This window comes from Pimephales promelas, chromosome 3 (genome assembly GCF_988280905.1).
Source record: "Pimephales promelas chromosome 3, fPimPro1.hap1.1, whole genome shotgun sequence".
In the NCBI taxonomy this organism is placed as follows: Eukaryota; Metazoa; Chordata; class Actinopteri; order Cypriniformes; family Leuciscidae; genus Pimephales; species Pimephales promelas.
This window is the reverse complement of record NC_142771.1, coordinates 3,846,694-3,867,217: the sequence shown is the minus strand read 5'-3', so window position 1 is coordinate 3,867,217 and position 20,524 is coordinate 3,846,694. Positions and strand designations below refer to the sequence as shown.

General features: G+C 40.4%; 3 protein-coding genes across 4 annotated transcripts in view; 1 reads left to right on the top strand and 2 right to left on the bottom strand.

Annotated features, from left to right (window-relative positions):
* The window catches only part of LOC148981876 (uncharacterized), a 55,207-nt gene extending 43,164 nt beyond the window's left edge, over positions 1–12,043 (top strand). Inside the window, exons 2-3 of one of the 2 annotated variants that reach the window (XR_016155292.1) lie at positions 11,404–11,515; positions 11,864–12,043. The gene's annotated coding sequence lies outside the window, so the exon portion shown is untranslated. Of the gene's footprint in view, positions 1–11,403 lie in introns of both variants that reach the window. The other variant, XR_016155291.1, reaches the window with a different exon arrangement.
* Positions 684–8,673, bottom strand: LOC148981877 (uncharacterized). Its single transcript, XM_089129140.1, has 3 exons — positions 8,427–8,673; positions 5,879–6,145; positions 684–3,133 (listed from the first exon to the last, which is right to left on the bottom strand). Exons 2-3 carry the CDS (start codon positions 5,994–5,996, stop codon positions 1,851–1,853), a joined length of 1,401 nt encoding a protein of 466 aa, XP_088985266.1. The 5' UTR covers positions 5,997–6,145; positions 8,427–8,673; the 3' UTR covers positions 684–1,850.
* A 13-nt stretch (positions 12,044–12,056) lies between the features above and the next one.
* On the bottom strand, positions 12,057–20,479 carry LOC120475420 (uncharacterized). Its single transcript, XM_039666106.2, has 3 exons — positions 19,230–20,479; positions 17,955–18,160; positions 12,057–13,989 (listed from the first exon to the last, which is right to left on the bottom strand). The coding sequence occupies exons 2-3, from the start codon at positions 18,010–18,012 to the stop codon at positions 12,206–12,208; spliced, it is 1,842 nt and encodes a 613-aa protein (XP_039522040.2). The 5' UTR covers positions 18,013–18,160; positions 19,230–20,479; the 3' UTR covers positions 12,057–12,205.
* Positions 20,480–20,524: the final 45 nt, after the last annotated feature.

The following is a 20,524-nucleotide window of genomic DNA, read 5'->3' as shown; positions in this document are numbered from 1 at the left end:
CTTCAGTGGATGACCAGTCTTGAGTTACTGGGTGATCTAGCTGTGACTAACTTACACAGAGTAGACTTTGTTTCTCAGCACATAAAATCCCCAATGTTAAATCAACACTGAAAAGTGAGAATTATATCAACTCTGAGCAGAGTGTTAAATGAACACTGAAGCAGTGTTAAAGTTAATGAGATAATTAAGTGAATAATTGAGTGATGATTGAGCATTATTGAAGACACCTGATATTAACAAGCAGAATCTCTGAAGGAGTAAACCGGGATTTTTATGTTACCATTATGGTGATCAGTGTTTGTTTTAGTTGGGCTCTTGATTCATTATCTTTAGTTTTTTGTTTGGCTGCTGTACCTGAGTTATAACAGCCAGACGAACAAAAGAAGAGGTTGTTTGATGGTGTTTTGTTGTGTTTACACACGTGTTTAAAAGCATGTGTACACAATATTTTAAACAAGTGTAAAATCATGTAATCACACACAGATATCAAGATTTTAAATATGATTCATAACAATGGTGACAACCAAAGCAAAAAAGCTTGGGAATCAAGGATGTTTTGTAATATGAAAGCTCGTTTTTTAAATGTACTGTCACCATTGTTGTGAATCATACGCAAAATCTTGATGTCTGTGTGACCCCTCCATGGTTTAGTTTTTTTTTTATAGAAAGCAGAGATTTGAGGCAGGCAATCTTTTTATAATAATTATAAGTAGTTTTATTATATTTAGTTTCTCAATGTTTCCACAAAAAGTAAGCAGTTGGAGTCAGTTGACCAGTTCCACCAGCAGGAGTCAGGCTTGGATCATTAAACAATGGAGAGGCTTCTGACATAAACATGAATACTGTACTTTTATAATGCATATTACATATCACACCTCTTCATTACATATTCAATCAGACTGATCTCATTAAGTAACGTGTATGACACGCCAATTCGTATTTCCAGTTTTGGCGTGCTATCAAGACGCATAATCGCTTTTCAGCGTGTTTATGAACGCCGTTGACTTAACATTATTACTGTATATATAAATATATGACTTACCTCAACCCCGTCCCTAAACCTAACTGTCACTGGGGTTAATGGCATTTATGACTGTTCCCTTACCATCCTAGGAAAAAAAGAGATCGCTCCCCAGATGTAGATCTACATTTTGCTTCATTTCGCTCAGACATTTGATGGCGTGTTCAGACACGCGGACATTAATGCGTAGAGATAACACGCCACTTGAGTCGAAAGTGGTGTGTATGTTTACACAAAAGTCATAATGTCATGTTGCGATTATCATGAAAACAAATCTCAGAGAACAGTTGACTAGGTACCAATGTTTTATTAGACCAAAGGTTAATTTTGCACCGGAGTTCTCCTTTAAAGCCAGAGCAAGAACAATGTTTGCCAAGTTTTGTTGGTGGCCATGATGTTGTGGCCCTCCTCCCCACGGGTTCGGGAAAAGTTTGATTTTCCAGCTCACTCCGCTAATGGTGAATGAGTTAGCATGACCACACGTTAGCGATAGCTATGGCAAATCCAATCGTTTTGAACTTTAACAGAGAACCCGCCTACAAGGAAGTAAACATTTCTCAATGGAGAGAGGCCAGACTCTCTGTACAAATGAAATGTACGAGAATCGGGTAGAACCAGGCTAGTAGTAAGTGTCCTTGTGTATTGGAAGTTCATCTCTATAGTCTTTGACCAAATGGCTAGTGCCGTCTGGTCTCCTGTGCTGTCTTTGAGAGTTGCTGTGCCGTACCAGGGTCACATGGAAACAACTGGAACCTTTTCCGAAGATGGAAAAGCAGCTTTTGTTTCTCAGAACATAAAGATGAACTACCTACTCTGATCTCAGAATGTGTTAATGTGGTTTCTCCAATGCATGGATCTTCATGTGTCGTTTCAGGCGAGTTTTAAAAGAGAAACTCTTTCCACACTGATCACACGTGTGCAGCTTCTCTCTGCTGTGGATCTTCTCATGTGTTTTCAGAGTTGCTGACAGATTGAATCTCTTGTCACAGTGTGAACACTTGTAAGGTTTTTCTCCAGTGTGGATCTTCTCATGTGTTTTCAGATTTGCTGTCTGACTGAATGTTTTGTCACAGTGTGAACACTTGTAAGGTTTTTCTCCAGTGTGGATCCTCTCATGTGTTTTCAGAGATGATGTCCAACTGAACCTCTTGTCACAGTGTGAACACTTGTAAGGTTTTTCTCCAGTGTGAATTCTCTCATGTGTTTTCAGATGTGCTGACTGACTGAATCTCTTGTCACAGTGTGAACACATGTAAGGTTTTTCTCCAGTGTGAATTCTCTGGTGTTGTTCTAAAACTGTCCCTGTTGCAAAAGTCTTCTCACACTGAAAGCACATGTACTCTCTCATAGCAATGTGTATTTTCTCATGTCTTTGTAAACAATAGAGCTGTGAAAAACTCTTTCCACACACAGAACATGAGTGTGGCTTCCCCTTCATATGAATTGTCAGGTGTTTCTTCAGGTTTGATGAACCAAAAAATGATTTGCCACACTGATCACACATGAACGGCTTCTCTCCGGTGTGGATCCTCATGTGAGCATTAAGGTGACTTGATTGACTGAAACTATTCCCACATTGTTTGCATGTGAACGGCTTCTTTCCACTGTGAACTCTCATGTGAATCTCAAGTGTATCTTTGCTTGTGAAACTCTTTCCACACGGAGAGCAGGTAAAAGATTTCTTGTATTTTCTTTTCTTTAAAAGTATCTTTTTAGTCTTTGAGCGACTCAAAGGTTTTTTTCCAGGTTTGACATGATGTTCCTCCTCCACTTCACTCAGTTCTTCTCTCTCCTCCTTCACTTCTCTCAGTTCTTCTTTCTCCTCCTTCACTACACTCAGTTCTTCTCTCTCCTCCTTCACTTCTCTTAGTTCTTCTCTCTCCTCCTTCACTTCTCTCAGTTCTTCACTCTCCTCCTTCACTTCTCTCAGTTCTTCTCTCTCCTCCTTCACTTCTCTCAGTTCTTCTCTCTCCTCCTTCACTTCACTCAGTTCTTCTCTCTCCTTCTTCACTTCTCTCAGTTCTTCTCTCTCCTCCTTCACTTCTCTCAGTTCTTCTCTCTCCTCCTCCACTTCTCTCAGTTCTTCACTCTCCTCGTTTTCTTCCATCGGGTCTGAAATGAAAGAAAAACTCTCATTTTAAAATATTCTAAATAATACAAATAATTCAAAGAGAGAAATATGAATGGATATAAAAATGACAGACAACTGCTATAAAACACTAAAATAATTTGTGTTTTTATAAATTAATTATAAGTCCCTGAAACTTTCCATGAATGAGGAACACTGATCGTCTCGTTACGGATGTAACCCTCTTTCCCTGAGTAGGGAACGGAGACGTTACGTCGGATGACAGAGAATGGGGGTTTCTCATAGAAGTCAATTCTCTTCGAGTATTCAAAAACGAGCCAATGGCATGAAAATGCCTTGGGTCTGCGGAATTTGCAGAGCATATCTCCGCCCCACCTCGTGGGTATAAAAGGAGGAAGCAGAAGCAACCGCAGTATGTCTTCGCTGAGGAACCGAGACTGAACTCAGGCGTCTACCCAGCGGTACAGCGGAAGATGTAACGTCTCCGTTCCCTACTCAGGGAACGAGGGCTACATCCGTAACCGAGACGTTCCCTTTCCACTCCGAGTTACGTCGGATGACGGAGAATGGGGGTCCCGTGCCATCGCGCCACCTTCATAGCTGTATTCCAGTGCCCTGCGAAAGTCTGAACTCCTGTCTAACTTAGCACGGACAAGGAGTACTACTTCAACATAGGAATACCAAGTTACACTGGGGAGAATATCGGGAGGAATATGCCGCAGTACGCCTACCCGTAGGGAGGACTTAAGAATACACATATGGCCCAAGGGGACTTCATATAGAGGAACACTGGAGTCACCAACCTGAGGGTGGCTAGAACTTAACTCCAGGAGTGGCACGGTGGCTTGCCGAGGGAAGACACATGCTCAGAGAGGCTTACAGTGGAGAATACACATGTGACAGTTACTAGGGGAACCATACACACGGAGGCACTTAGTCGACGTCCAGAGCAACAGACACTGGCGCCAGCATCAACAGTGCTGGAGGACTCAGGGCTTCAACAGAAGGCTCAGCTGAGGAAAATATCGCACTTACCCAGTCCGAGGAGTGGAATGGCAAGCAAGCGAAGACACCTGCGTGGGTCCAGTACCGGCCGATTGAGCGAGTACGTGAGAGGACACAGGCTCCACTAGAAGATTATAGAATCTCGCGAATGTGTTAGGTGTCGCCCAGCCTGCAGCTCTGCAGATGTCTGCTAGCGAGGCGCCATGCGCTAGACCCCAAGAGGAAGCCACACTCTGAGTGGAGTGGGCCGTCACACCGAGGGGGCACGGTCGGCCTTGCTGCTGGTAAGCCAAAGCAATGGTGTCCACTAACCAGTGAGACAGCCGCTGCTTTGAGAGAGCCCTTCCCTTCTGGCTCCAACCATAACAGACAAAGAGCTGGTCTGAGGTCCTGAAACACGGCGTTCTGTCTACGTAGGTGCGGAGAGCACGTACTGGACAGAGCAGTGCCAAGGCTGGGTCTGCCTCCTCCAGGGGCAGCGCTTGCAGGTTCACCACCTGGTCCCAGAAGGGAGTGGTAGGAACCTTGAGCACATATCCAGGCCGGGGTCTCAGGATCACGTGAGAGTACGCCGGCCCGAATTCCAGGCACGCTTCGTCAACGGAGAATGCGTGCAGGTCCCCTACCCTCTTGATAGAGGCCAGTGCAACCAGGAGCGCTGTCTTCATAGACAGGAACTTAATCTCTATTGATTGCAGAGGCTCAAAGGGAGGCCTCTGCAGGGCACTTAAAACCACTGAGAGGTTCCAAGAGGGTACGAGAGGAGGGCGAGGAGGATTCAGTCTCTTCGCTCCCCTCAGGAACCTGATGATCAGGTCATGCTTTCCCAACGACTTACCTTCAACTGCTTCATGAAATGCCCATGTTCCCACAGAAGGAACATGACTCATCCAGAAACGCTGCTCTTGCATGCTCAACGCCCAGACACACAAAATAGCGTTCGTGCCCATCACAGGAAGACAGGAATCGACTGCAACCAGAAGAACACGGGCGAGACATCTTTAAAAAGACGTGCCATGTGCAGCTCTTTCAGAATGAGGAGGAAATTCACTCTTTCAGCGCTGAGGCGAACAGGGAGAAGCGCAAAGTCTGGCAGACCACTGCACAGATCGCAGGCAATGCAGAATCTTGCTGGGTACCGACGTCACACCAACGCTGGAGAGGACGCTCGTCTCGAAGAGTTGAACTCAGTCTCAAAATGGCTTGTGGAGTAAAGAAGTCTCTTGGCTGCGAAGCGAAAAGATACTGCGGTTGCATCTGCTCCCTCCTTTTATACCCACGAGGTGGGACGGAGATACGCTATGCAAATTCCGCAGACCCAAGGCATTTTCATGCCATTGGCTTGTTTTTGAATACTCAAAGAGGATTGGCTTCTATGCGAAACCCCCATTCTCCGTCATCTGACGTAACTCAGAGTGACTACGAAAGGGAAATTCAAGTTATAAAACATTATAGGCACAAATGCCATGTTTCTGTTGTGAGAACTATTAAATTTGTTAGATCAATCACACAGTTATCTAATGGGATATGAACATTAAAATACTGGCATATTTTGACACCAACATTGAAATTTAAATACATTACAAGCTACTAAAATGACAATTAATATGAAAATTCACTTTACTGACCATTTTTGTTAAAAAAAAAAAAACAGAAACTTTTGCTGCCATTTCACAGTTGAACTTCTAAAAGTGATGAATGCTTGAATGTTTCTAACATGAATGTTCTTCAGCATCATGAATGAATGAAGAATAAACACCAACCTCTTTGTTCTTCAGGATCTTCAGTGTGTTTCATTCTGCAAGGTTCTGGATCACTCATGTTCTCACTGTCCTCTTTAATAAACTCAGTCTTTACAGATTTCAGATCTTCCTGAGGCATTCATGCTGGTCTTCCCTTGTAGCTGATGGGAATATTCCAGCATTTATTGGAGAATGGCAGTGGTAGGAGCTTCACTGATGATGAATTGCAATGGGAGGAGCTTCTCTGATGATGAATTGCAGTGGGAGGAGCTTCAATGATGATGAGATCTGCCAAAATATCAAATAAGTTACTGAGTTTGTTTTTTTAGCTCATGGACAACAGATTAAAATAATGTAAAAAGCAGTTAAAAATCATAAAAAGAAATAAACATAGGCTACAGATAGTAACCAACAAATACTCTCACCTATTTACACCAATGAAATAGTACTTTACAGGAGATCTGAAGACATCAGCATAATAAATGATGTGAAAACAGGAACTTTTGTCATGAAATAAAGAGCGTTTTCAGCAGATCTGTTAATATTGATGATCCTCAGACTATCAACACTCATTCTACAAGCCATTCAGGATCATCAGCAGATCATCTCACTTTATTCTGAGTGTTTGCTGTTAGAAACACATATTTGAGTCAGGATACATCATAAAAGCCTGTAAATCTGCTCTACTGAAAGAAAATACAGTTAATTTTCACAATATAACATGGATAAATCATCAATAATATAACAAAATATTTCAATAAATAATCTATCTTTACGAACCTCTACAGTCAAATAACTAGTCTACAACACCATAATATGTTAATCTAAATATATTTTGACTTTAAAATAACTATTAATTGCAATAAAGTAATTCTATCACTAACATGTTACTGATTTGGATGTACAGAAACGAACAATGATGATAAAACTCAAAACAAAAAAATAACTCTTACGTTTCCAGTCACATTTCATTGATATTGGTTTGTCAAGATGAGAAATTTGAAAATATTGTAAAAACTTGTTTTAAAAGCATGCATCAGGTATGTTAAAATAGTGTATTTGTATTAGCATTTATGTAATTAAAATGACATTTGCAACATTTTCTACTAAAGTTATACAAAAATAGATTTTATGTAGTTTTTAATGTGGTTTTGCAATATTTGGCAGTATTTTATAAAAAAAAAATGTTAACCATATTACACTAAACTAGATTAAATATTATTCCACATTAAATTTCTTGTGTAGAATTATATTTTTATGAAAAATACTTGTTACACCAATCAGCGTTGGGAACATTAAGTAATTCTCTCAAAAGCTGTATTAAAGGGTTAGTTCACCCAAAAATGAAAATTCTGTCAGTATTTACTCACCCTCATGTTGTTCCAACCCCGTAAGACCTTCGTTCATCTTCGGAACACAAATTAAGATATTTAGGATATTAAAATCGCTCCTGCATACAGTCCATAGGCTTCTTGAGGGACTGGCTCTTGCTGTCCTCGAAAAGTAATTGAAGACATCGTTAAAATAGTCCAAGTGACTACAGGGGCTCAATCTTAAGTTTATCAAACGACGAGAACACTTTTGTGCGCAAAAAAACAACAAAAATAACGACTTTATTTCAACTATTCACTTCCTTCTCCATAAGCCTATAGTCCGTTAACGTAGTGTGATTGCGTAGAGCTACGTCACACGTAGGCTCACTATTGGTCGACGCTGGTCATGTGTGTGTGATGCGTGTGACGTACAATAACAGAAGCTTACGCTATTAAACTAGTTAGCTGACTCGCGCAGAGGGAGAAATAAACGAATAGTTGAAATAAGTCGTTATTTTTGTTGTTTTTTTGCGCACAAAAGTGTTCTCGTCGTTTGATAAACTTAAGATTGAGCCCCTGTAGTCACTTGGACTATTTTAACGATGTCTTTTATGACTTTTCGAGGACAGCAAGAGCCAGTCCCTCAAGAAGCCTATGGACTGTATGCAGGAGCGATTTTAATATCTTAAATATCTTAATTCGTTTTCCGAAGATGAACGAAGGTCTTACGGGGTTGGAACAACATGAGGGTGAGTAAATACTGACAGAATTTTCATTTTTGGGTGAACTAACCCTTTAAAACCAGATATTTTAGACTTGGTCCTTAAAAAAGGGCATCTATGCAAGTAATTTGCCATTTTATATTGAAATGTTAACCCTTTTATATGTTTTAAACTATATGGACACATACACAAAAAGTCATTGACCAATTTTACATAGACATACATTTTAAAGTAATTTTAAGTAAATGTATTCTGCCAAATATAAATGCAGATAAAGAAATAAAGGTAAATATTAAAATGGCAACAGCAACACTTGAGATAAATAACACAAACGAACACACACTCGCTCAGGTCTGAATGAACTCCACATATTCTCCTCAGACTCGCTGCTGCTGCACTAAATGTTTATTTCAGGAGGAAGACGCCAGAAAAGACGCAAAAGTATCGCTGTGATCGATTAAAACAATACAGAAATGAGTCTGTCGCTTAATCAAACTGTATAAAGTGTGTGTGATGGGTGTGTATGAGAAATACCGTGAACTGCTCTCCTCACCTCACCTCAGAAGACTCGACGCTGAAACTCAATGAGGGAAAAGAGACTCTTCATGAGACGGCGCGAGCGGTGACGTCATCGGCATCCAACGCACGCGCGCACAGGACATATCTTTTTCTTTCCGAGTCTTATGGTGGTGGGCAAACCAGCTAAAAGGTGCATTTACCGCCACCAATTGGACAGGAGTGTGAAGCGTCAACTGAGTGAAGCAATAATAAAAAAAAAAATCATAATAATTATATTACTCTTTCTGTGTATTTTGAAAAATACTTTTTACTGACAATGTATTAATTATGAAGCCAGATCAGCCTCATTAATAATTCATGAAAAAAAAAAAATTATTCACACATGCTAGACAATTCCACATGCATGAAACCTAATTCATGTAGGCTACACACAAACAAAATTCACATGCGTGAAAAAAATATATATTTACAAAAATCCATTCGCATATGTGCAAAATAAAATTATACATTCATAAAATACATTTGCAAAACACACTTCATAGAAATACAACTGTGGAAAAAAACGTTGAATGTTTAAAATGTACGAGTTTATCGTTGAATGTGAATGTGCAAAAGTCATTCATGAACGAATAGTCTTGGATGTGTGTGTGTGTGTTTGAAACTCTCCTGGCAGCGCTCTCTCCTCCTGCACAGAGCAGTCGTACTCTTTAGCCAATCAGATTTAAGCTTTTCAATCGACCAATCAGTATCACGTGAGTGTGTGGGCCCTACCTGCATGTTACGTCATCAGCTTTTGACCACAGTTCATGACTTATCGGTTAATTTCTGTTTACTAAAGTTAAATAAATATAATCTTATAAATCTAAATATAATCAGACTACCATATTTTATTTTGAACCAAAAAAAGCATAATTCATTTTAGGAAAAGTGAGAAAAAATGCATTTTACTTAATTCTGCTTGAATAAAATGTAGCCTGTGTCATAATGAAACACCCCTCTCCTGAAAATGGTCTGAGAAGGCTATTTTATTTTTTATTTTTTTAAGTAACGTAACGTCAAATACGCCAGTGCTTCGCGCCAGTTTGAGGTCAGCAGCAAAGTGACATGAACAAAATAATTAGATTAATATTATAGTACATTTAGTTGATATGCTAGGGCCTGCTAATAAATCAGGGTGCCAAAAAAGAAAGGAGAAGAAGAAGAGGGAGCTGGCAAGGGCTTTAGACCCAAACAAAATTCAACTGACCACCTTTTTCCAGTCAGCTCAGAAAGCTGTCAGTGCTCCCAGTCAGGCTAACGATAGCCAGGAGGCTATTAGCGACAGAGTAGAGTAGTGATGCGCGGGTCAGCTTTTTTTCCAACCCGCGGGTCCCGCTTTTATGAAATTTCTTGGCCCGCCCCAACCCGCCCTGCCCCGCGACCATTAAATAGACATAGTAGCTACTAGGCGTTGTAATGTAAATGAAAACAGCCTTTATTTCAGCCTGAAAGTGCTTGGAAACATCGCCCGGTAAACTGGCAACAACAGACGATTATGAATATATGAACCATAAATCAGGTCATATTAATAAACATTTTCAACATTTACAAAGCAGCATTTCTATTCATCTAATAGGCTAAACCATTTTTTATTTCTTAGACCACCCACAAATATGTCTTGACATGCTCGAAGTGGCCGTTTCGTGGCGCTACTGTTTGTATATTTTTCACACGAGTTGCACTTCAGGTAGCCGATACTACTGTTGTCTCCTGCTGAAACTACTTCTGAGAGCCGCTCCCAAACATTAGATTTAGCAGCCTGACCTTTTTTTCTTCTAATCATGTATATTCCCGACCTCAATTTCTCCCGCACCTCGTCTTCCATCTTCACTTTTATTTCTCCGTTGTTGTTGTTGAGGCTGGCGGCGGGAGCTGCTTGGCGTGCTGCTTTCGTGACGTGTCACGTGACACCAAATGTTTGGGAACCTCACGCAAGTTACGTTGCTACAGCAATTGTATTGTAAGCTTAGCAAATAACCTTATAATATATGAAAATAGATATTCCCAAATATTTAATATAGGATGGAAATTGCAAGCAACATTCATGGATAAAAAAAAATAGAATAAAAAAATTAATGACCCACCCCAACCCGCCCCACAAATAAAATGGCCCAACCCGCCCCGCAAATAAAGTGGCCCAACCCGCGGGTTACGAGTCGACCCGCGCATCACTAGCCACCACCAATTGCGAAGATGTTCTGCATTTAACCAGAGGTGAGTAGTGACAAAGTACATTTAACGTTACTTTGTTATATTTACTTGAGTATTTTTGGGGGAAAATGTCTACTTTTGAGAGTAAATTTGAATGTGGGCACCGTTAGCCTACTTTACTTTATTTCGAGTACATTTCTAATAAATAAATTTACTTTGTTACCTTGGGTGACGCTCCTCTCGATACTTTATTTTAATGCAATACTTGTTGTTAAATGCTTTGTTTATTTCAAGCGCGCAGTATCTTTTTTTTTTTCTGGGCATGAGTGATGTTCAATTCACAAATGAATCACTCTTTTCGATTCTGTTCAAAGACTTTGCATGCGCCGGAAGTGATCTCTCGCGCGTGTACGTCACTCGTTGTTTACACAGAGATTTTGGAAGTGTTACCTTTCACTGCGAAGATCTGAACATATTTAGATATACAGGAAATCACAATGGAAGATGATTTCGAAACATATCTAAATATGTTTAGTGAAAGGTAAAACTTCAGAAGTCTCTGTGTAAACAATGAGTGACGTACACATGCGAGAGATCACTTCCGGCGCATGCGCAGACCGAAGTGCCCTCGCCCTCAGATCAGTTCGACATGGCTGTGATTACACGAAGTAAAAACTCTATAAATACTGTTCGTTTTCTCACACAAACCACTCGTTTCGTGTCTTAGGCCATCAATGTGTACTTACATTTATGAGTCATTAAATCATGTTTAATTTGGACTTCTCTGTGCATGCTCTTTGAGGTGGACCCCCTAAACCTGCTTTATATGACTGACAGACAACGGTTTGACCTAAAAATATCAAAATTGAAAATACTGTGGAAACAAAGACACCTACATCTTGGATGCCCTTGAGGTAAGATAAAACATACCAACAATTTATTTCAAAGTGAACTATCCCTTTAAGGGTGATTTACTCAGACTGCTGTCTTATGTTTTGTACATCAGAGTAAATCCATTGAAACCACCGCCTGTTGTCCCGTGTCTTTCTCAACAACGCTAAACAACGCGGACAAGTGATTTTATAACTGTCCGAGCCGCTGGTTACATATCCTCAATCATGTAAATTTACAGCAGTGAAAAACATTTCTATGGACAAAATGCATCTGAAAAATAATAATGTTGGTAAACACAGGAACCATGTTATTTTAATTTTATTATAAATTTGTGTTTACATCTCTCAAATTGATTTTATGTCGCTTAGCTACAGAGAAACTGGTAACCAGGCAACAGACAAGTGACCAATCCTGAGTGGCGATGTCACTACACACATTCTTCCTTCACGGTTCACGGTTAGCCAAGTGTGCTGAGAGTTCAGGGCCGAGAAGGGTTTGTAATTGTGCCGTGCCGCACCAGGCTCAAGTGGAAACACAAGTGGAGCCTTTTTCGAAGGTAGAAAAGCTGCTTTTGTTTCTCAGCACATAAAGATGAACTACTTACTATGATCTCAGACTGTAGTGATAAGGTTTCTCCACTGTATGGATCTTCATGTGACGTTTCAGGCTTTAAAAGAGAAACTCTTTCCACACTGATCACACGTGTGCGGCTACTCTCTGCTGTGGATCTTCTCATGTCTTTTCAGATATGATAAATCACTGTATCTCTTATCACAGTGTGAACACTTGTAAGGTTTTTCTCCAGTGTGGATCCTCTCATGTGTTTTCATAGATGATGAGTGACTGAATCTCTTGTCACAGTGTGAACACTTGTAAGGTTTTTCTCCAGTGTGGATCCTCTCATGTTTTTTCAGATCTGCCGACAGATTAAATCTCTTCTCACAGTGTGAACATTCGTTAAGTTTTTCTCCAGTGTGGATCTTCTCATGTTTTTTCAGATATGATGACAGACTGAATCTCTTGTCACAGTGTGAACACTTGTAAGGTTTTTCTCCAGTGTGGATCCTCTCATGTGATTTCAGATTTGTTGACTGACGGAATCTCTTGTCACAGTGTGAACACTTGTAAGGTTTTTCTCCAGTGTGGATCCTCTCATGTGTTTTCAGATCTGATGACTGAATGAATCTCTTGTCGCAGTGTGAACACTTGTAAGGTTTTTCTCCAGTGTGGATCTTCTCATGTTTTTTCAGATCTGCCGACAGATTAAATCTCTTCTCACAGTGTGAACATTCGTTAAGTTTTTCTCCAGTGTGGATCTTCTCATGTATTTTCATAGATGATGAGTGACTGAATCTCTTGTCGCAGTGTGAACACTTGTAAGGTTTTTCTCCGGTGTGAATCCTCTGATGTATTTTCAGATGTGATGAAACACCGAATCTCTTGTCACATTGTGAACACTTGTAAGGTTTTTCTCCAGTGTGGATCCTCTCATGTGTTTTAAGACTTCCTAATCGACTGAATCTCTTGTCACAGTGTGAACACTTGTAAGGTTTTTCTCCAGTGTGGATCCTCTCATGTGTTTTAAGACTTCCTAATTGACTGAATCTATTGTCACAGTGTGAACACTTGTAAGGTTTTTCTCCAGTGTGGATCTTCTCATGTATTTTCAGAGTTGCTGACTGACTGAATCTCTTGTCACAGTGTGAACACTTGTAAGGTTTTTCTCCAGTGTGGATCATCTCATGTGTTTTAAGACTTCCTAATCGACTGAATCTCTTGTCACAGTGTGAACACTTGTAAGGTTTTTCTCCAGTGTGGATCCTCTCATGTGTTTTCAGACGTGATGACCGACTGAATCTCTTGTCACAGTGTGAACACTTGTAAGGTTTTTCTCCAGTGTGGATCCTCTCATGTCTTTTCAGACGTGATGACCGACTGAATCTCTTGTTGCAGTATGAACACTTGTAAGGTTTTTCTCCAGTGTGAATTCTCTGGTGTTGTTTTAAATGATCAGCTGTAATAAAAGTCTTCTCACACTCAAAGCACATGTACTCTCTCACACCAGTGTGTATTTTCTTATGTTTATGTAAACTAGACAGCTGTGAAAAACTCTTTCCACACACAGAACATGAATGTGGCTTCTCCTTCGTATGAACTGTCAGGTGTCTCTTCATGACTGATGCCCTGATAAATGTCTTTCCACACTGATCACATGAGAACGGCTTCTCTCCGGTGTGGAGCATCATGTGAAAATTAAGGGATGATAAATAACTGAAACTCTTCCCACAATGATTACATGTGAACGGCTTCTCTCCAGTGTGTATCCTCATGTGAACATCCATATAGTGTTTGGTTGTGTAACTCTTTCCACACTGAGTGCAGGTGAAAGATTTTTTGGCTCTTCTTTTCTTTAAAAAAGTCTGTTTAGATTTTAAGCGACTCAAAGGTTTTTCTCCAGGTTTGACATGACGTTCCTCCTTCACTTCACTCAGTTCTGAAATGAAAGAAAAACTTCATTTTCAAAATTATTTTCATTTTTGATTATCAAAAGATTTGATTTGATTAAAATTTGATTAATTCAAAAGAAATATGAAGGGAATAGTTTTTATGCCTTTTTATAAATTAATAATATGCCCCTGACACTTCCCATGAATGAGGAACACTGGTCTTTCAATTATTATAGACAGTCATTGTGTCCACATAACTTTTGTTAATATTTTATTTAGTACATATGTAACCCCTACACCCGGGTCCCACTCGACCCGCTTCGAGCGGGCCTTAAACCCGGGTCTCCGGCGTGAGAGTCAGGCGTTTTAACAAGGGTGCTAAAGACTGCAGCCTCTAGCATCTGTCGCTAGAGCGCCTATTGAGATCAGGGGAGTGAGGTTTACTCGAACAGCAACTACTAGCTGGCCTCTGTTACACTCAATGTAACCCCTCCACCCGGGTCCTACTCGACCCTCTCTGAGTGGGCCTCGAACCTGGGTCTCCGGCATGAGACTCAGGCGCTCTAACAAGGAGGCTAAAGACTGCAGCCTCTAGCGTCTGTCGCTAGAGCGCCTATTGAGATCAGGGGAGTGAGGTTTACTTGCACAGCAACTACTAGCTGGCCTCCGTTACACTCACCCCCCTAAACCTCACTCTCACCCGGGTCACGGCACCAATGTAACCCCTCCACCCGGGTCCAACTGAACCCGCTCTGAGCGGGCCTCGAACCCGGGTCTCCGGCACGTCAGTCAGGCGCTCTAACAAGGCATCTGTCGCTAGAGCGCCTATAGACCATTTCACAAGATGTAAACAACACTGGTCCAGAAGCACTTCCTGTTTCAGTTTTTTTAACACTACAAAAAAGTTTGGATAAAATACAACCAACAGAACATTTAAAACTGAATCAAAAAGTTAAACAAACATCTTTAAGATGTTTTCTTTACATGTGAAATAAAGAAAACAGTTACAAACTGAAACAGGAAGTGCTTCTGGACCAGTGTTGTTTACATCTTGTGAAATGGTCTATTGAGATCAGGGGAGTGAGGTTTACTTGCACAGCAACTACTAGCTGGCCTCCGTTATATACTGTATATAACTGTTAGGCGTTACAGTGTGTTCATCATCTCATGTGTTTCCAGATTTTACGACTGACTGAATCTCTCGTCACAGTAGCCGCTTTCCGACCAAGTAGTTTCAAGAACTTAGTTATAGGAACTGTCCACTTCTAAACAGTTCTAAGAACTACTCTCCCCCAAACTCGGTTTTGTTATTTGCGTTCGAACTGGCCAAGTGGCCATAGGAACTGGTAGGAGGGGTAAGGGAGTGACACAAGCACAGCGACAGTCTTTATGGGGTCATCACTAGACGTAGCCCGGCCACATACAACAACAGCAAACCAGCATGTAGGAGGTAGGGGTGGGAGGGAAAAAAAAATATATATCCATCCATCGATGCATCGCGATTCTCTCTCCAACGATTCTGGATGGATTCTGAGTTTAGTTTTTAACCAGATGTGCGATGACGCTGAGTTTGCTTTAGAAACACCCGTATTCTGCTTGCTTCCAATTCCTCACATAGGCCTACACACACACACCACTCGAACCTTCCGTAAAATAATCTTTCATAAAGTTCGGAAAGATTACGAGCGAAATACGAGGACATTCACAGGCTTCATTGCACGCGCTGTGAGAGACGCGCACTTTGTTTGATGTTACAATTGAAGTGTGCTGTCTCGCCCGTCTGTTTATTTTCCTTACGAATGCTGTACGAAGTTATCATTTATGTTTGTTTGGAATGCAGTGGACTTATATATTTAAAATATGAACCTCACTATAACGGAAGACTGCTTTCAATTTCAAATCCTCACGCGCGCTTTGTTTGTGTAGACTGCTCGCGCATGCCACTGTGTGTCTCTGTGGTTTAATGTACTAGTGCAAAATTACTTAAAAACAGCCAGTTATGTCTTAAGGGATTAAACGGACAGGACAAACCACATTACTACTTATATCAAAAGAGATGCGTGCGCAAATGCAGCTTAACACCGGTTTCACACCGCACACGTTAGCGTAGCATTAGCAGCACAGGAGCAGTGCATATGGTGAGCGGAAGCAGGACTACTTATATCAAAAGAGATGCGTGCGCGAATGCAAGCGTTTAGCTTTCATACTGGCAGCGTTGACGCGTGCGGCGTGTTTACAGACAAAGTATTCCATAATGGGTGAATTATCTTTGCTTTAATTCATTTTCAATTACATTTAATTATATAAATTCAAGTACAACTTAATTATATAAATAAATGAATTAATAAGGGGGGGGGGCGTATATAAAGAATCTTTCTGGAATCGGATCGTGACTCCCAGAATCGGAATCGGATCGGATTGTGAGATGACCAAAGATTCCCACTCCTAGTAGGAGGCTATCGGAATGTTCCTGTTCTGCCCTGCCGGGACCTTAATGGCGGAGTACGAACAGCGGCGCTTAAAGACGGCGCTTCTGTACATAGAAACACAGAAGATGAAGGCTCCAGCGTAATATGATGGACGAAGATAGAAGAGCAGAGCGCAGGAGGCAAACAAAATGACAGGTAAGTTTTGCTAGCATTAGCAATTAGCTGGTTGAATGAAGTGCGCTGCAAGTTACGTGTTGACAGTGGGCGTGACTTATAAGTTGAACCAATCAACGTAGATCTAGGGAAAGGGAACTAAAAAAGTCCTTGCTCTAGACTAGATACTGAAAGAGTTACTGTGCGTTCATTCCGGACACGAGTAGCGTGTCAAATTTGCGTCTACCGCGTCTAGTTTGACGATTGACCACTTTGTGTTAATTCGCGCGTCAAGAGTGAAACTGACGGCGACTCTCTCGATGAAGGCTCGTTCAACATAAAAAAGACGGCCGCCAATGGGCTTCGGTTCTGATGCGCGTAAATTTCGCTTCAAACTTTTGTTTTTACACGGGTCAGAATCGAAACCCGTTGGCGGCCATCTTTTTTATGTTGATCGAGCATTCATCGAGAGATTCACCGCACTGTATTTGCTCTGGAGAGCAGAACAGCGACGTGGGGATCATCGTCGCCGTATTTGTGTCCACCGGACCCTTTGGAGGCGGGTTTTCAACTCGGACGGCAGACGCGAATTTTCGCGTCAAACGCGTGAATGCACAAATAGCGCTAACGCTAGCTAAATAATTCACGCCAGGCGCTCAATTTGCGCCATTCGTGCCGCAGGAATTTTTTAATGCGTAAAACGCGTCTTTGCATTGACTTAACATTCAAATCATTCTGCCTGACGCGCTCTTCAGTTGTGAACGCACCATTATAGGAACTACGGTCTGAGGTACTAAAAAAAAAACCTCCAACTTAGTCCGGTCGGAACACGAGGGAAAAAAAGGGTTATAGGAACGTTAGGTTCAAGGAACTGCAAAAATCCCTCCGGTCGGGAAGCGGCTATTGTGAACACTTGTAAGCCAGACACAAATCCCACGTTTCTGAAGCAAGAACTATTAAATATATTTGATCAATGACACAACAATCTAATATAATTTTAATATAAAAAATACAAAATATTGCCATATTTGGACACCAGCTTTTAGATGTGTTTTTAATTTATGTTATTAAGTACTGGTCAGACTAAACTTTTCCTTCCATTGACTTCATACGCATGTGAATGTTAGATATGAGAAAGAACATAATTTTTTTGCAGTAAAATTGAGTATATTGTAAATTTGTACTTTTGTATAGAAAATTCTTCCAAATTGTGAATTATATATCAAATAAAATAGTCAAAATATTTCAATTTAGTTTGACCCGATGTTGACAATCAATATGAAACCTCCATTTACAGACCATTTGTCTAAAAAAAGGAAAACATAAACTTTTGCAGCCATTTCACAGTTGAACTGTTTATCTAAATGTGATGAATGTTTCTAACATGAATATTCTCCAGCATCATGAAGGAAGGAAGAATAAACACCAACCTCTTTGTTCTTCAGGATCTTCAGTGTGTTTCATTCTGCAGGGTTCTGGATCACTCATGTTCTCACGGTCCTCTTTAATAAACTCAGTCTTTGCAGATTTCAGCTCTTCCTGATGCTCTGATGATCGTCTCCACTTGTAGCTGATGGGAATTTACAGCATGTATTGCTGAACTCCAGTGGGAGGGGCTTCACTGATGATGTAATTGCTATAGGAGGAGCTTATATATTATTACCAATAAAAAAATAATGGTAAGCTCAGTCTGCTGACAGCAATGAAATGAGCTTTAAGTGTCTGTCAATTTACAGGAGATCTGAAGACATCAGCATAATAAATGAGGTGAAAACAGGAACTATTGTCATGAAATAAAGAGTGTTTTCAGCAGATTTGTTAATATTGATGATCCTCAGACTATCAACACTCATTCAACAAGCCATTCAGGACCATCAGCAGATCATCTCACTTTATTCTGAGTGTTTGCTGCTAGAAAGAGAGTCAGGGTATATGATAAAAGCCTATAAAACTGCTCTATTGGAAGAAAATACTGTTATTTCTCACACAAAAAAGTTGGTCCCATGAAGGACGTCAGTAACAGCCCAATGGAGCATAATCAGACTCACACTCTGACTAGAATATGACAACGTCAGGCTACTTCACAGTCTTTATAATGTGTTTCAGCAATATAGTTCTAACATTTATTTATAATGTTTTTAGATTTTTTTTTTTTAGAATTGCCTTCACAGTGACTTAAAATAAAAGTGCAAATAACTGTACACTACATAGCGTCATGACGTGATTCATTTTTAACCAATGAGACTGCTGGAACCACTGGTGCCTTTTCCAGATTTAACAGTAGCAATTTCTGAGTTTTCCATTGAGATTATTGGTCAAAATGGTAATGATTGATTTAATTGAAATTAAATTACACCCACTTTAGTGGTTTATCTGAATATGTGCATAATATATTATTCTGCTGCTGTTTAGCTAAATTAACGTACATCCATTGTGCTTGTAAATTTTACTTATGCTGTTAATTTGATTTATTAGTGTGTTTGCGTTGCTATACGCTGTGACTACGACTAAGCTAGGCATGATGGTCATGTCTTTGTTTTAAAGTTGTAAATAAAGCCGTAAATTTTCAGTAAAATTAGGAAAGAGGCGGTATTTGTGTTTTTACCACGTTTAGCTCACGAGTTATTACTCTGGGAAAATTCGAATTTGTTAGTGTCTTTGTTGGTTTGCGCAGCACACACACACAGAGAGAGAACTTATCTTACCTCGTTCCCTGCTGGGTCGATTAGCACGCTGGTTTTCACACACCCAAACATATCCACTCAATTTCCATCGATGAAAGAAATGCACGCATGCGTAAAACAACAGTTATCCAAGTTGTCTTTTGTTTCTTTTTATTTTCGTTTTGTTTGTTACATTCATACTCGCGTGTGTTCAGTGTTTGGCAACGTCTGTGTTGCCGGTCTTTCGTGTTGTGTTATCTCTATCGGCTGGCCAGACCCGAGCGCCACACAGTGGCCTGGATGAATAGTTCCAGTGTCTGTAATATGCACTGACTGTCGCTACAGCCAGAGTGCAGGTGAGGGTTGTAAGTAACGGTATGAGATTTTCACGGTATGATTATCGTCTCAGAAAACGGTTTCATATACGATATTAAATAACTGGTCTGGATTCTGTGGTTGAATACAAAAATGTATTTTTAAAAATGCAATCCGATAAAATGTAACAACTTTTGTTTGTCTACACAAGAGAGGTTTACTAAATTAAAACATGGACAAAAAACTATACACAATAGCATAGGCGTCATTTACGGAGGGGGGACGGGTGGGTGTGTCCCCACCACTTTTTGCCAGGGTCGATTTTGTCCCCACCACTTTTGAAACATCTCGCGGCACAGATGTACCAATACAAATAAAACATCTCCAGTTAACGGCATTCGTTTCATTTGTTTGTTAAATAACAGGCGATCTAGCACTGAAATGTGTTGTCTTTTCTCAAAAACGCGCTTCAATCCGTTGCGGAGATTGCGGAGGACATTGTGCTCATTTCTATTTATGTACATCAGGAAGCTACAGGACATCGTCGTTTAAAAATGACCTACTCGAACGAGAAAAAAAGAATGAATGCGTCATTGCACCCAGCACTTTTGAAAATGCCCTTCCGAATACGTCTCTGTCCTCCAGGCACATTTCAAACCAAACTGATGCCCATGCAAAATTATCATATGAACATATGATATTCAGCATGTGGTTTCTTCATTAAATCATTTCATGTGATCATCTAACATACAAAATTACATTGCATAGCAAACCTCAAAGCCATAATTAATATGTAGGTTTAGGAAGGATGGTTGTAATACGGGCATATGTGGAGAAGTAGAAACTGTGAGCCATGCTCTAATGGATTGTTTGTCTTCGTACAGAAATAAATCTCATGTACTCAGAGCTGTCGGAAGTTATTTATGAATCATTACTTTGTACTAAGGAGACAACAAAACTTGTTCTCAACTTTTTTGCAGCGTACTGGACTATAAGGATATATAATCTGTTAAATAAATTAA